At 49.9% G+C, this 12,766-nt stretch overlaps 1 protein-coding gene across 1 annotated transcript in view; it reads right to left on the bottom strand.

Annotated features, from left to right (window-relative positions):
• Positions 1–654: 654 nt before the first annotated feature.
• CELF5 (CUGBP Elav-like family member 5) overlaps positions 655–12,766 on the bottom strand; it is a gene marked incomplete at its 5' end in the record, with an annotated part of 38,055 nt that continues 25,943 nt past the window's right edge. The window contains 9 exons of the mRNA XM_084302893.1: positions 655–2,220; positions 4,085–4,249; positions 4,361–4,504; positions 5,580–5,663; positions 5,747–5,809; positions 6,318–6,464; positions 7,126–7,270; positions 11,121–11,267; positions 12,399–12,478. Coding sequence (XP_084159019.1) covers positions 4,122–4,249; positions 4,361–4,504; positions 5,580–5,663; positions 5,747–5,809; positions 6,318–6,464; positions 7,126–7,270; positions 11,121–11,267; positions 12,399–12,478 — 938 coding nt within the window. The 3' untranslated portion in view covers positions 655–2,220; positions 4,085–4,121. The remainder of the gene's footprint in view (positions 2,221–4,084; positions 4,250–4,360; positions 4,505–5,579; positions 5,664–5,746; positions 5,810–6,317; positions 6,465–7,125; positions 7,271–11,120; positions 11,268–12,398; positions 12,479–12,766) is intronic.

Genomic DNA, 12,766 nt, shown 5'->3' with positions numbered 1-12,766 from the left:
AGAGGGGCGCTGGGAGCGGGGGGCCCCGGAGCGGGGCCGAGGCCGGCGGATGCGGGGCCTGAACGCCCGCGGGGCGGGGGGCGGCGAGAGAACGGCGCTGAGGGGGGCGCCCGGAGCGGGGGCCGGGGGAGGCCCCGCCCCCTCGGAGCGGGCCGGGCGAGCGGCAGCGCCGGATTGGCTGAGCCCGAGGGATATGCAAATCGGCCGCGGCCGTGAGCTTCTCCGGTCGGCGGGAGGCCCGGCAGCCCCGCCCCCTGCCTCGATCGGCGGGCGGCTCCTCCAACCGCCAACCGCCACGGCCTCGGGGCTGGCGGCCGGGAGCCGGGGGGGCGCGGCGGGAGCGGCGCGCGGCAGGGAGAAACTTCGGGAAGCGGCGCCGGGGCTGGCGGCGGCTGGGCGGAAACCGCGGGCGGGGCCGAGGGGAGCGGGAAACGGCGCCGGCCTGCGGGAGCAGCGGGCCCGGCCGCGGGGCATGCGGTGCCGTGAGCGGTTGTCTTCGGGTGTAAGCACTGGGTGAGAGCGGGTGCAGCCAACACACGGAGTAAAACCCAAGTGACTTAGGAAGTAAAACTTTTATTAAATAAATTTAAGATTTTTTTAGACCAGAGCAAGGCATTGGACATTGATGAAGCTTGTATCACGCCTGTACCGGTGTACAGTCACATCAGTAACTGTGATGGAAAAAATTGTAAATGCTTGTTTTAAACGAGCTTGACCTAGCATTTCCAAAATTCCCCCTTTTTTTCTTCCCATTTTGCATTTGTTGGTCGTTTTATTTTTTTGTTCAAAATTAGGTTAAATTTAAACTTCATGAAATTAATTGTAGCAGAAATAAAGTACATTATACAAATCACATACATAATAGATGTTAAGTATAAAAATGGTATTTACAATAAGTAAACATGGACTATAGAAACACACAGAGTCCCACAGCTTCATCCATCTCTCTTGTAAACTCTCAGCATTCGATACAGAGGGGTGGTTCAGGAGATCTGAAGGTACTTAAAGAACTATGCCACAGACATCTGAACAAAGGGAAACTGGAGGAGGATGAGAGGTGGTCGAGGTCCTCTCAAGTCCCTGGATCTCTCTTCAGGATCAATTGCATCAACCTTTCTCCACCAACCCTCTGTTCACATTTGAACACAGACATGCACATACATACACACAGAAATGTTCTTGACACCTTATCAAATTCTGGAATAATGAAGCTATTTATTCAGGAGGGTTTTGTTTGTTTGTTTGCTTTTGTTTTTGTTTTTGTTTTTTTTTTCTTCTTCCTTCTTTCCTCTTTATTTTAATAGAAACTAGAAAAGACTGAAGTCATTAAAGGGTTTTGCCTTGTCAGTATGACCCGCACACGCTCAGGGATCTTTTTTAAGCTCTGAATTACGTTCTGTGCTTAAGTGTATGTATATATGTGTGTGTATATATATTCTGCATAATCCCTCCCTTGGAGGGAGTGGTGGGGGAAAAAAAAGAATGACAACCACCTTTCAACATACTATCCTTGTGTCTGCTTGTGAAAGCTTTGCAGAGGGTGCAAGAGGTGAGTCTTCTTGCCAAATTCAGATGGAGAATATGTCCTGTGTGGTCTGTGAATCAAAAATGCCTGCTAGCCAGCTTTAGGCCACTTCCAATACATGGAAGCAGCGTGTGGCCCCTGGGAGGTTTCTGTCACTATTTTGGAGATGGCATTTGCTCACACTTTCATCTTCTCCCTTGATCAAAAAAATGCCCTGTTACCACGAAGAGCTATGAAGTTGGGCCAGTACAATGTGTGGGGAGGCAGTACAGCTCCTGTAGGTAAAAGGGTTGATTTCCTGTGCTTTCAGCCTAATTGAGGAGTGCTCACGATAGGCTTTGGCACCAAATTCCAGGAGCTTGGTCTGCAGAAGCCCTTGGAAGGGTAAGACAGAAGCTCTTGAGATCCTTAACCAGGCTGGTGCTAAGGTTGGTGGGTGAGTGACTTGAGCTGAGCAGCTGGCTGTGCCCTAATCCTGGAGGTATGTGGTTCTCTTTCTCCTTGCTTCTTGTTAATGTTGAGTAGAGAGATGTGCTCACTCTCTTGGTCTCTGTCCATCCAGGCATCTTCTCAAAATGTTCAGGTCTATTTGCAGTGCCTCCTGAGAAGACACTGCTGCAGAGGTAAACCCTTAGCTTCCAACCCCTCTTGCAAGGAGTCAGTCTCTGAATGGAAAAATTTGGTCCTGTGAGTCACTTCAAAAACAAACAAAAAAGAGATTGTATAATACTTATATTTATCTAGGAAAGGGGCAGGAGATGGGGTGGGTGGGAGGAACAAAGCTAAAGTTCCATATGCCACAGCAGTAACCTAGAGACACACCAGTGGGTTTTCTTGGTCCATGCACTCCAAGCACATCCCAAGAGGAAGAGCTTTGGGTTCCCAGGGGCTGCTCATTTTCTGGTCCCTTTTGCTATACACCACATTAGTAGCATATATGTGAGTCTGTCGTGGCAAGAATCTTGCTGCTGGGCAGATACTGATTCTTCTCTTCAATTTCCATGATTTTAGGAAGGAGGGCAGAAGGAGGATGGGGTGAGTAAGTGGGGAGCAGAGGAAGGAAAGAGGTGGCATCAAAAGAGTTGATAAATTGACAGGCCTGTCTGTAAATCAACTTGAAGCATAAATTCTTCCTATAGCTTTCCCTTCACCTGAATAGAAAGGGAGGAGGGAGGGAATTGGGAGATTAGGAGGACATCTGTGCAAACGTCAGGCTTTGAGTTGCTGCTGCTTCAATGTAGAGGAAGATGACCCCAATTAGATGGGATCAAGATCGGCCCCCTCTTGCTCCCAGTCTGTTGGCTCACAGGAACTAGCTCTATGACAGCCAGCTCTCACATCAGGCAGCTCTTCTGTGGCCCTTCAGAGCATCACCTGGGGCTCATAAGCATCTCTTGATGATGTGGCTACCAGAGAAGGATTAACAGATCCCTCAAGGCTCAGCTGACATTGTAGCAACCATTGAGTGCAGCTGTGTAGCTATGGGGATAGGCACTGCAGACCACAATACAGGCTTAGCTGTGCTCCGGACTCTTTCCATAGGCCTTAATTTCACAGGAGATAAAAGAAATAGGAGCTAGCTGTCATGAGTACACTGAACTATTTCCAGACATGGCCCTCTCTTGCCCCAATTCTAGTTTATTGTCCCCACCTGAGACAGGAGCACTTGGTTTCTCTGTGGTAACTGCTGTGCTAGGACTGCCCTGAACAAAGCAGAAAATCACTGTGTGACTGCATCGGGAGGTAATTGTCTTCTGAACAGTTTTTCTGTGATCCTTACAAGGCATGGGATTGTCCCTTCTTACCCATGAAGCATTGTCTCCAGGCGAATTTCAGGGCACATGCAACAGGTGAGAATAGACCTATTGGATTTTAAGACCTTTTTAGGAAGATTAATAGTTTATGGGATGTGGCAGAAAGTAAGCTGAAGCCTTACTTAGACTACAGACAGGTAATCTGAACCCATCTGGCTAACAGGGACCTGACTGTACTGATAGGTCTTGCCTAGCCTCACCTGTGTCCTCTGCCCATGGGTCCCGGAGCCTCACTTCAGCTCAGGCCTGTGCCTTCAGTCCTTGTCTGATCTGTGTGTCACAGATGTGAGAGTTTCCACCTTAGCCATAGCTGTGAACATGCCCAGTCATGCAGCTTGCTATCTGGACCTCAACCCCTGGATCGTCTTCCTATCTTGATGTTGGATTTGTCTAATACATTTGCTTGGCAATCACTGGACTACGTCTGACCCTCTTTACCAGTCCTGATAGTGATACTGGCCTGCAGATTAACTCCCTAGCTTGGCCTTGGCTTTGCCTTATTGCCACAAACTTGCCTGATGATCTTGGCTCTTGTTGAACCCAGCTATTGTCTCCAGGCTTGTCCTGGTTGCTTGCTCAAGTACCGTAGGCCTGGGCCCTGGCAGGAAAGGTCTCTACATTGCCATCTGCATCACTGTGTTCAGCTCCTGGCTCCCCACTCCTCAGGGAGAAGCCAGCTCTTGCTGCCCCCACCAGCAATGGCCAGCACCATATAGGAACTGGACTGTGATGGTGCTAGATTTACCTGTGCTGCAGAAGCAACTCCTGATTGTTCACTCCTGTCAGTAGGGATGGTTAGCATCCTTGGGTCGTTTCAACTGGACCTTCAAACGTTTCATGCCAATCTGGAAGCCATTCATGGCCTGAATAGCAGTTTGTGCACTGGATGGGTTGTCAAAGCTTACAAAACCTGAAGGACAGGACACAGACACAGATAGTAGCAGCACTGTTGGTTCCATGCTCAATGCATGTATGTCCTAGTTATGTCATGCTCCCTTTGCCTCAGGGCAACAGCACTCACCAAAACATTTGCTCTGGTTGGTGGCACGATCCATGAACACCTTGGAGGAGATGATATTGCCAAAGGGTAGGAACATCTGCATCAATTCATTGTCTCCAAACTCCTGAGGGAGATGGTAGATGAAGAGATTGCAGCCTTCAGGACCTGCAGGCATGAGGGTAATGGGGAGAGACAAAGCACAGAGACAGCCCCCAAAGGGACAGGGAAAAGGGCTCGACTCAGAGCACAGCACTGATAGAGAACCCCAGCACTGCCTCTTTTTGTCTTGACCTCCCCTTGCTTGTCTCAGTTACTGGATCAAGGGTACTGAGAGCTCTCCAAAACCATCTGGGAGGCAATATAGAGAGCTAAAGGTTCTGGAGAGCAGACTCACTTTCAGAGCTTGCCCAGTTCCCACCTGGAGTGCTGGAAATGACAACTCTCTGTGAGCATATGGGTGCTGTTGTACTGGAAGGGAATCAGCTGAGGTAACAGCTCCACGTTCATAGCTTCCCCAGACTTGCTCAGCACTGCCCCAAGCAGTAGATAGCTCTATGTGAAAGCTGCAACTCCTCCCTGCCGACAGCCATGCAGTGGTTGCACTCAACCCTTGAGTCACAGCCCAAACTGGAAATCTCCTGGATTGCCACACGTCCTACTTATGGGCTAACCTGGTCCTGCCAACTCCTTCACTTGGTCCATGTGAGTGTGATAAGCACGGGGAGCTGTTCCCTTGCCAACACCTGCTGTGCGAAGCAGGAGCAGACAGAGAATTCATTTGCCTTCAAGTTCTGTCCAGGCCGGTTTTGAAATAAGCTGAAAAACAAACCCTGATGCTAGGAAGACCAAGGAGAGAGGACAATACATTGGAGACACTGGATTGACTGATACCAATGTGGTTCTGGCATCAGCAAAAATAAAGTGTCCTTCTCCCCAGCCCGTGTAGGGAAGGTGCTGACTTTCCTTTGCTAACCTTTAATGCCAAAGCTTGGTGGTCTAGTGATTCTTGCCTGCATTGTATGAGGCAGCAGCTGGCCAGGGATAAGCTCAGAAGGTTAGCATTGACCAGCAGCTTGTCTCTTCCAGTCCACTCACTGCAGAGGCAAGGCTGGTTCTGTAACCCAGATCCAATATAAATGATGAAAGATTTGTGCTGCTTCCTTTCCATCAGCTCTGGGTGCAGGAGCTGAGCACAACCCCCAGCCCCATCCTGCACACACATTCCCACCCTAATCCTCACCTTCACGTTGCTGCTGCTGCAGAATGGGAGGTGGCTGAGGGATGCTCTGAGCGATGGGAGTGATGGAGGTGGTTGGATACACAGCTGTATTCCAAGGAGACAGAACAGTTTACCTGAGGATCTTATCAGCCGCACAAGGGCTCAAGGAAGACAAGGGAAGCTGGTACCTGCATACTGCTGAACTCCTGTAAAGGCTGGATGCAAAGTCTCTGCTACCGAGGGACTCTGGGCTGCAAAGAAGAACATAATCAGACACACAGCTAAGGGAATCTCTCAGACATAGGCTCCAGTGAATCTCAGTTTCTCTCTGGAAGGGGGCTAGAATCATAGAATCATAGGTTGGAAAAGACCTCCAAGATCATCTGGTCCAGTTGTCTCCCTACCACCAATATTACCCACCAAACCACATTCCTAAGCACCACATCCAACCTTTCCTTAAACACCCCCAGGGACCATGACTCTACTACCTCCCTGGGCAACCCATTCCAATGCCTGACCACTTTTTCTGAGAAAAAAATTCTCCTAATTTCCAACCTGACCTCCCCTGGCGCAACTTGAAGCTATTCCCTCTTATCACATCACTAGTTATCTGCAAGAAGAAGCTGACCCCCAGCTCCCCACAACTTCCTTCCAGGTAGTTACTTTCAGGTAGAAAACGTGTTTGGTGTGGGAATCCAGAAAAAAGAAGCTAACTGCAGTTGCAAAGGTCTCTGGATGTTTTCTTCCTGTGCTCCATACCTGAGTATGGTACAAAGCCATTGGTGTAAACCGTTTCCAAGGTTGGGTGGCCACTTGCGAATGGTACCACACTAGTAAATCCATTTGAAATGGGTGCCACCAGTCCGGGCACACCTGTTGTTCCCAGGAGAGGAGGTGAATGCAGCCCTGCAGAGCAAGAAAGGAGATACCATGTGAGACAAGGTCCCGCAAAGCCTGTGCTCCCTCATATCTGCCTGTCAAGACTGCTGTGTATGAAGCTCTTACTTCTAGTTGGCACTTGCAGGTGTCAGATAATAGCACTGGAGCTTTCACAAAATTCGAGGCAGCACTGGTAAGAAGAGTGTGTACAGCATTGCTAGTTCTGGCTGCTGTCAGAGCTTTGGGTTACAACACTTTTAATCCAGGTTTGTATAGCAGCTAGAGTGCTACAGCCCTGTTCTTGACAGGTGTTCAAACCCAATGTGCATTACGACTGATATTGTTATTGGGGATGATGATAACGAGTAACAGCACTGCTGTACTCAGTCAGGTGCGATCCTGGGAACTTGGTCATTCTTTACTATAATATACTGAAGGGACCAACTGTTCCAGAGAGGAATGTAAGCTAAACACATAAGGCTGTCAGGGAGGGTGCAGGAAGTTGTGCAGAATTAAGTACTACCACCTGCAGCGGCTCACTGTTAGAAAATAAGGGGACTAATGCAGAGGCTGATCCCAGAAGACTGTGGTAACTTTTTACCTGCGTGAGCACTATGCTTAGTGCTGGAGCAGTGGGCTTAGCAGTAGGCAAAGATCTTGCTGCGTCCTGGCCCACGCCAGGCCTCACCTGATGTCTGTGCAATAGGAGTGGCTGGCAGCCCGTTGAGACTGACGGCACCAATCTGCTGGATGTGGCACGGGGAAAAGGCGACGCCGGGACTCAGGTAGCTGCCGTGGGAGGTGGAGAGGACGGTCGTCTGCTGCTGCATCAGCTGCAAAGCAGGGCCACGGGCCGTCAAAGCCCTGCGCAGCCAGGGCCAGGCACCACTCCGGGCCTCGGGTCACCCTGGGCCTCGCACACTTGGGGCCAGCTGGCCGCTGGGCTCCCGCTGTGTGCCCCAGAGCTGCCCACATCCCAGCGGGCCCTGGCAGTACCAGCCGCCTTGCAGCCCTTGGAGCCCCGTGACGACCAGGTGCAGCCCCAGGCCAGCACTCCTCAGCCAGCAGCCGGGGGCAGTGTCACGCAGCAAGGCGCAGGGAAGGTGATGGGGCCCTCCCTGCTCAGGGAGCTCTACAGTAAGGAGAGACGGGGAAGGGGCGCTCAGCCCCCTCTCTCAGCACTGCCTCTTTTCCTGGGGCTGTGCCAAGTGTTAAATAACCCAAGGGACTCGAGAAGCGCAGCCCAAACCCCTCTCCTTTTGCCCAGCTTCTCCAACGGGCTGTGAGACACGGCACCCATTCTGGTAGATGCACAACCCAATGTCTGCCCAGGTCACGCAGGACGTGTGATTCCCTAAGCTTGGCAGCCTGCACCTGGGACTGGAGGCTGGCTGCTCTTCTGGGTCCCGTAACACAGCTGACCGTGCAGAGGTGTGTGCTGCAAAAGAAGGGGACTAAGTTTGGGCATGGGGATAGGAGGAAGACAAGAAAAGTCCTTCTTGTCCTGTTTGGCCACGAACTACTGCCATGGGGCATAAGATTAAATCAGACTATTTGCAGGGTGCGGCAGCAACAAAGATTATCTTCTGGATGCAAAATGATCTAGCCCCCTTTATAAGCCCTGTTTTCACTGTCAGGCAAGATGAGCTGGGGATGCATAGGTGCAATGCTCTGGAAACTACTGTTCCACAGAAGGAGCTGGGGTGGCACATAGCAAAAACAAGAAAAACACAAATCATCTTTATGTTAACTACAAGTGTATCCCACTGCCTCCTTTGCAACATTAATCTACCACACTCATGTAACCTGCCACCTCTACAAGTGGCTGAGTCTGCCAGCCTGATTCAGGTCTCAGCTGGAAGACCTGGTAACTGACAAGTTCACATCTAGCTGAACCTTCCCTTCATTTCCTCCATACCACAGTTATTACTGGTGCAGGAAAAAAAAAAAAAAAAAAAAAAAAAAAAAGGAAAAAAAAGAGTAATTGCCTAGTTCCATGTCATTGCTGTCTCTCTATGTTGACACAAGCAAAGCAGCTGGGGTGGAACTGGCTGCACAGGGTGGCGCAGGTTTGGGGGAGAGCCCTGTAGTGCCTCCTCCTGCCTGGGGGGTTGAAGCAGCCACACAAGCTCACCATGCAGCAGTCTCTGCACTGACAGCAAAGGGGTTCACTACCACTTGCCCCCAGAAAGCAGGTGCCCTGGAATCATTTAATCTGTTAGCATCCATGTTGTCTTTGGAGTGATTCCCCTGGAGCAGGACTGAACTCACATTACTGGGAACCACTGACCTGGAGCCACAGCAAAACGCTATCTTCCTGAGCGCGTTGAAGTCCTGCTAAAGAAGGCATCCCTTTGACAAACAGCCTGCACATATTCCTAGTCCTATCTTTACACTTTCTCCATTTAAGCACGCAGAAACCAATGCATTTCTTACCTACTAGATTAATATTGATTTTTTTTTTCTCATTAATGCCTGGTCTTTGCCAGGTTCTAGCTGGAACAAGACCTGCAATCAAATGCAAATGCACCAAACTAGCATGCTGAAATAGTTTTCATTATATGAATCAAATTACTTTAATGAACCATAATAACCATAAAAAGGTGTGTGTGTGTAAACAAACTATGTTTTGTGTTTAGAACTAACTGATTTATGAACTACAAGAAATATTCAACCACTATATACAGTTCGTAAATTGCACTAACTGCTTCTTCAGGCCTCTTCTGTATTGACATTTTTTTTCAGTTTCCCAACTGATTTCATCTGAACTAATCACTGAATTCAACTTGTTGAGTAAACTGAAGGAAATATTCACTTTTCACTTGTAGAAGAGACACCTGGGATCAAAATCTGGTTCTAGCATTTAAACAAACTGTTTTCAGCTGCTTAGCCAGTCCTATTGCCCAGATAAAGATGCAAATTTTTCTTTAAAATTCTATCAGCTAACATGCACTGTTTGCCTATTTTTTAATTACTCTTATTTGAAAATCAGAATAACTTTAGACCTGAGCCTGGGATGACACTTGCGAAGAAACAATCAGGTGTGAAGTCAGTGCCTTCGAAAGAAGGGGAGAGAACCCAAACCAGTGGAAAGTAAAATGTAAAGGAAGAAAGGTTTTGAAAGAGTGGGAGGCTGAGTCCTGAATAAAGAATGAAGGCAAAACAGTCACAGAACAGGAAGGTCGGTAAAGAAGCAGAGACAAGGCAACAAATTCACAGACACAACTGAGGAGAAAGAAGATGCAGAGAAGCAAGCAGCACAGCTGAGGACTGACTCTGTTGTCATCAGCAGGCTTTTCTGAAGACTGGAGGACATTTAAAAACTGAGTCCAGAAGACCTTGCTGCTTTCCCACCTTACACAGTGTGGGCCATAAGATAAAAAAGTACTTTCTGCCATTAATCTCAGCATGCAGCCCATTCCCGCCTCCTTCACCACCACACCATGCACAAGTCAGCACCACCTCCGTGATGCCAGAAGATACACCAGAATGTTCATGCCAGAGCTGTCCCACAGCTGAGCAGACATACAACCTTGGATGTGTGATGTAGATGGTTTGTGGACATCAGAGCCAGATAGAAAAGACTGGCCCTGGCAAGAGACAGCAGTGTCCATTCGGAGAGGGCTCTCCCCTCCAACCAATTTATCTGCTGGCAGCCTTGGTGCTCGGCATGGTATAACCATACTCAGCCCCATTTCACAAGAAGAATCAAACAGTCTCTGCTAGACAACAGGGAAACAAATCCAGTAGCCACTGAAGCCACAGGTGAAAGATGTGTCCACGTATATGTGGGAAGATATTTATTTGTCACCCAGGAAAACAGTAGCAGCACCGACTGTCTTTGACACAAGCATCTCTCATACCTTGAGCAATTTCTGAGCCCCTTTGCATGGGCTTTATACCTGGTAGCAGAGAGACTTAATTGATGGTCACCAATACCTGAAAGATGCTCCACCACAGCTGATCAGGGACTTGTTGACCTTGGGACCTACCTCAAACATCAGTGGAAATCCCTACCATCACCACAAGGCATTGAGGTTCCCAAACTGAGATTCAACGAAAAGTCAGTCTTGCCAGAGAAGAAGTCAGACAGCTGCAACACCTCTGACCCTCTGCTCACCACCGCCCCCTCTCCAGCATTGTGCAAACACCACAGTCATGCTAGCCGAGAGAGAAAACCCTGGGAGCCAAGCACAGCACTAGGGGAAGATTAGGGCCCTCCTGAGAATTTCAGCAGAGAAGGAAATGCTTGAGGTTGTGCCCAGGGCTCTCGTGGTTCCTCAAAAGTGAAAGTGAGACACACATTTGTGCCATGGACCCTGAAAAGTTTACAAGTTGGCAGGCTGCCCTGTCTGGCAGACACCACCCAGGAATCATGCCTCTGAGCTGTCCACAAAACAAGACAGGACACTGGATCAGGCTCAACCTGTTCCCAGACACCTCCGCCAGTCTACACCACATCAGAGAAACACAGCCTCATTTTATGAAGGTTCCACATCTCTCCTGTCACCCCTTCCAGGCTGTGCTGCTGACTGAGAGACTGAAGCCAGGAACAACTCTCGGTGCTGGGAAGCTTTCACACATTTGTTCTAGAGATCTGCCTGTGGTCTCCCAGCCCAGGTATGGTGTTGCCCCACAGCCAAGAGGGCAGCCTTCCCCCCCACACACACGCGTGATACTCACAGCCTGCGCATAGGCGCTGTATGGGCTGAACGGCAAGGTGAGAGATGGAGTGAATATCCCCAGCTGCCCCACCATTTGCTGCATACGACGGAGGGTCCTCTCCTTATCTGTGTCAGCAAACTTCACCACTAGACTGGAGGAGGCGCCCTAGGCACAGAGAGAGACAGAGAAAGGAGGCAGGGGGAGAGGAGGCTGGGGGACAGCCAGAGTCAGCAGTCAGACAAAGTGGGACGGGGCATAGCAGGCAGCAGAGAGGAGTGGGAAGAGGAGCAGAAGAGCAAATATTGGAGTGAAAGTGCTCAGGAGCTGCCTGGAACCTGCGCCACACCCTTCCCCATCCATCCATCCATCCATGCAACCTTCCCTGTCCCACCCTTCCCCTCACACACAACTTTGCACAGCTGCAGCTTGCAGACATCCCTGGCTGCCTTCACTGTGAGCTTGGTTGGACAGGTAGAGCAGTTCCCAGCAGCTGAAAACAGCCCTGCTGCAGCAATGCACTGTTCTGTCCACACATTGCTCCAATCCTGGTTAGAGATTCATAGGATCACAGAATATCCTGAGTTGGAAGACACCCACAAGGATAATCGAGTCCAACTCCTGGGTCTGCAGGGGACCACCCAAAAATCGGACCACGTGTCTGAGAGCATTGTCCAAAACACTTCTTGACCCCCAGCAGGCTTGGTGCTGTGACCACTGCCCTGGGGAGCCTGTTCCAGTGCCCAACCGCCCTCTCGGTGAAAAACCTTTTTCTGATATCCAACCTGAATTGTGAGAGACAACTGCAGCTCTGCGTGCATGAGAGGGCACAGCTGTGGTTACACAATCCCATGCTATGCACAAGGCATTCCCACCTACTCCCAGCCTATCTCCTCCAACACCTACGTGGGAGAAGGCCAGGGAGTGTGCTCAGCACTGAAGTCCTGACTTCACACTGCTGAAGCGCTAGGTTGTACCTTGCTCTGATCTGAACTACTCTGGGTAGCTGTTTCCAAGACAGATTCATGGCTTGGTCCTTGGCTCTCTTTTATTTAGCCTTTACAGATAAAAGTACTGTCACCACCAGTCTGGGCAAACATAGACACACACCAGCCCAGGAGACAGGATGGTTCCCAAAGGCAAGAGCACAGATGTGCACACATGCACCCAGCCCCCACAACCGTATGAGCTGCAAACTGCAGTTGAACCTGTCATAGTTGTGGACAAACGGAGTTCCCTGCAACAGGGCGATGGGAAGGAGAATTAGGAAGCAGGTAGGTACCCTGGCCTCATACTCACGGGCATTGTCTGGCTGCCATGGAGTGCGTGGATTGCTGCCTGAGCCTCTGTATGAGATGAGAACTTTACAAAAGCACAGCCTGGAAAGGGACAGAAAGAGCACAGGAAACGCAGTGATGGGACTGCTGTGACAGTGCCCTCTGCATAGCCACACAAGAGACAGTATCCGAGTCTCAGGCAGGGCAAAGGAAAGCCACCCTGAGAAAGTGGGGAACAAAAGGATGACCAAGTACTCTATCCTGAAAGAAACAGGAAGGGTTTCAAATTGTTGTTTCAATGATGCACCCTAGAGATGATGCCACTATCTCCACCTCTGCCCCTGATTACCTCTTCCCCAAACTCTCTCTGTACTCCCTGTTGTGGGTACA

This window comes from Netta rufina (assembly GCF_964035555.1).
Source record: "Netta rufina genome assembly, chromosome: 28".
Classification (NCBI taxonomy): Eukaryota; Metazoa; Chordata; class Aves; order Anseriformes; family Anatidae; genus Netta; species Netta rufina.
The sequence above is the reverse complement of the archived record's forward strand: the minus strand, read 5'-3'. Positions and strand labels throughout refer to the sequence as shown.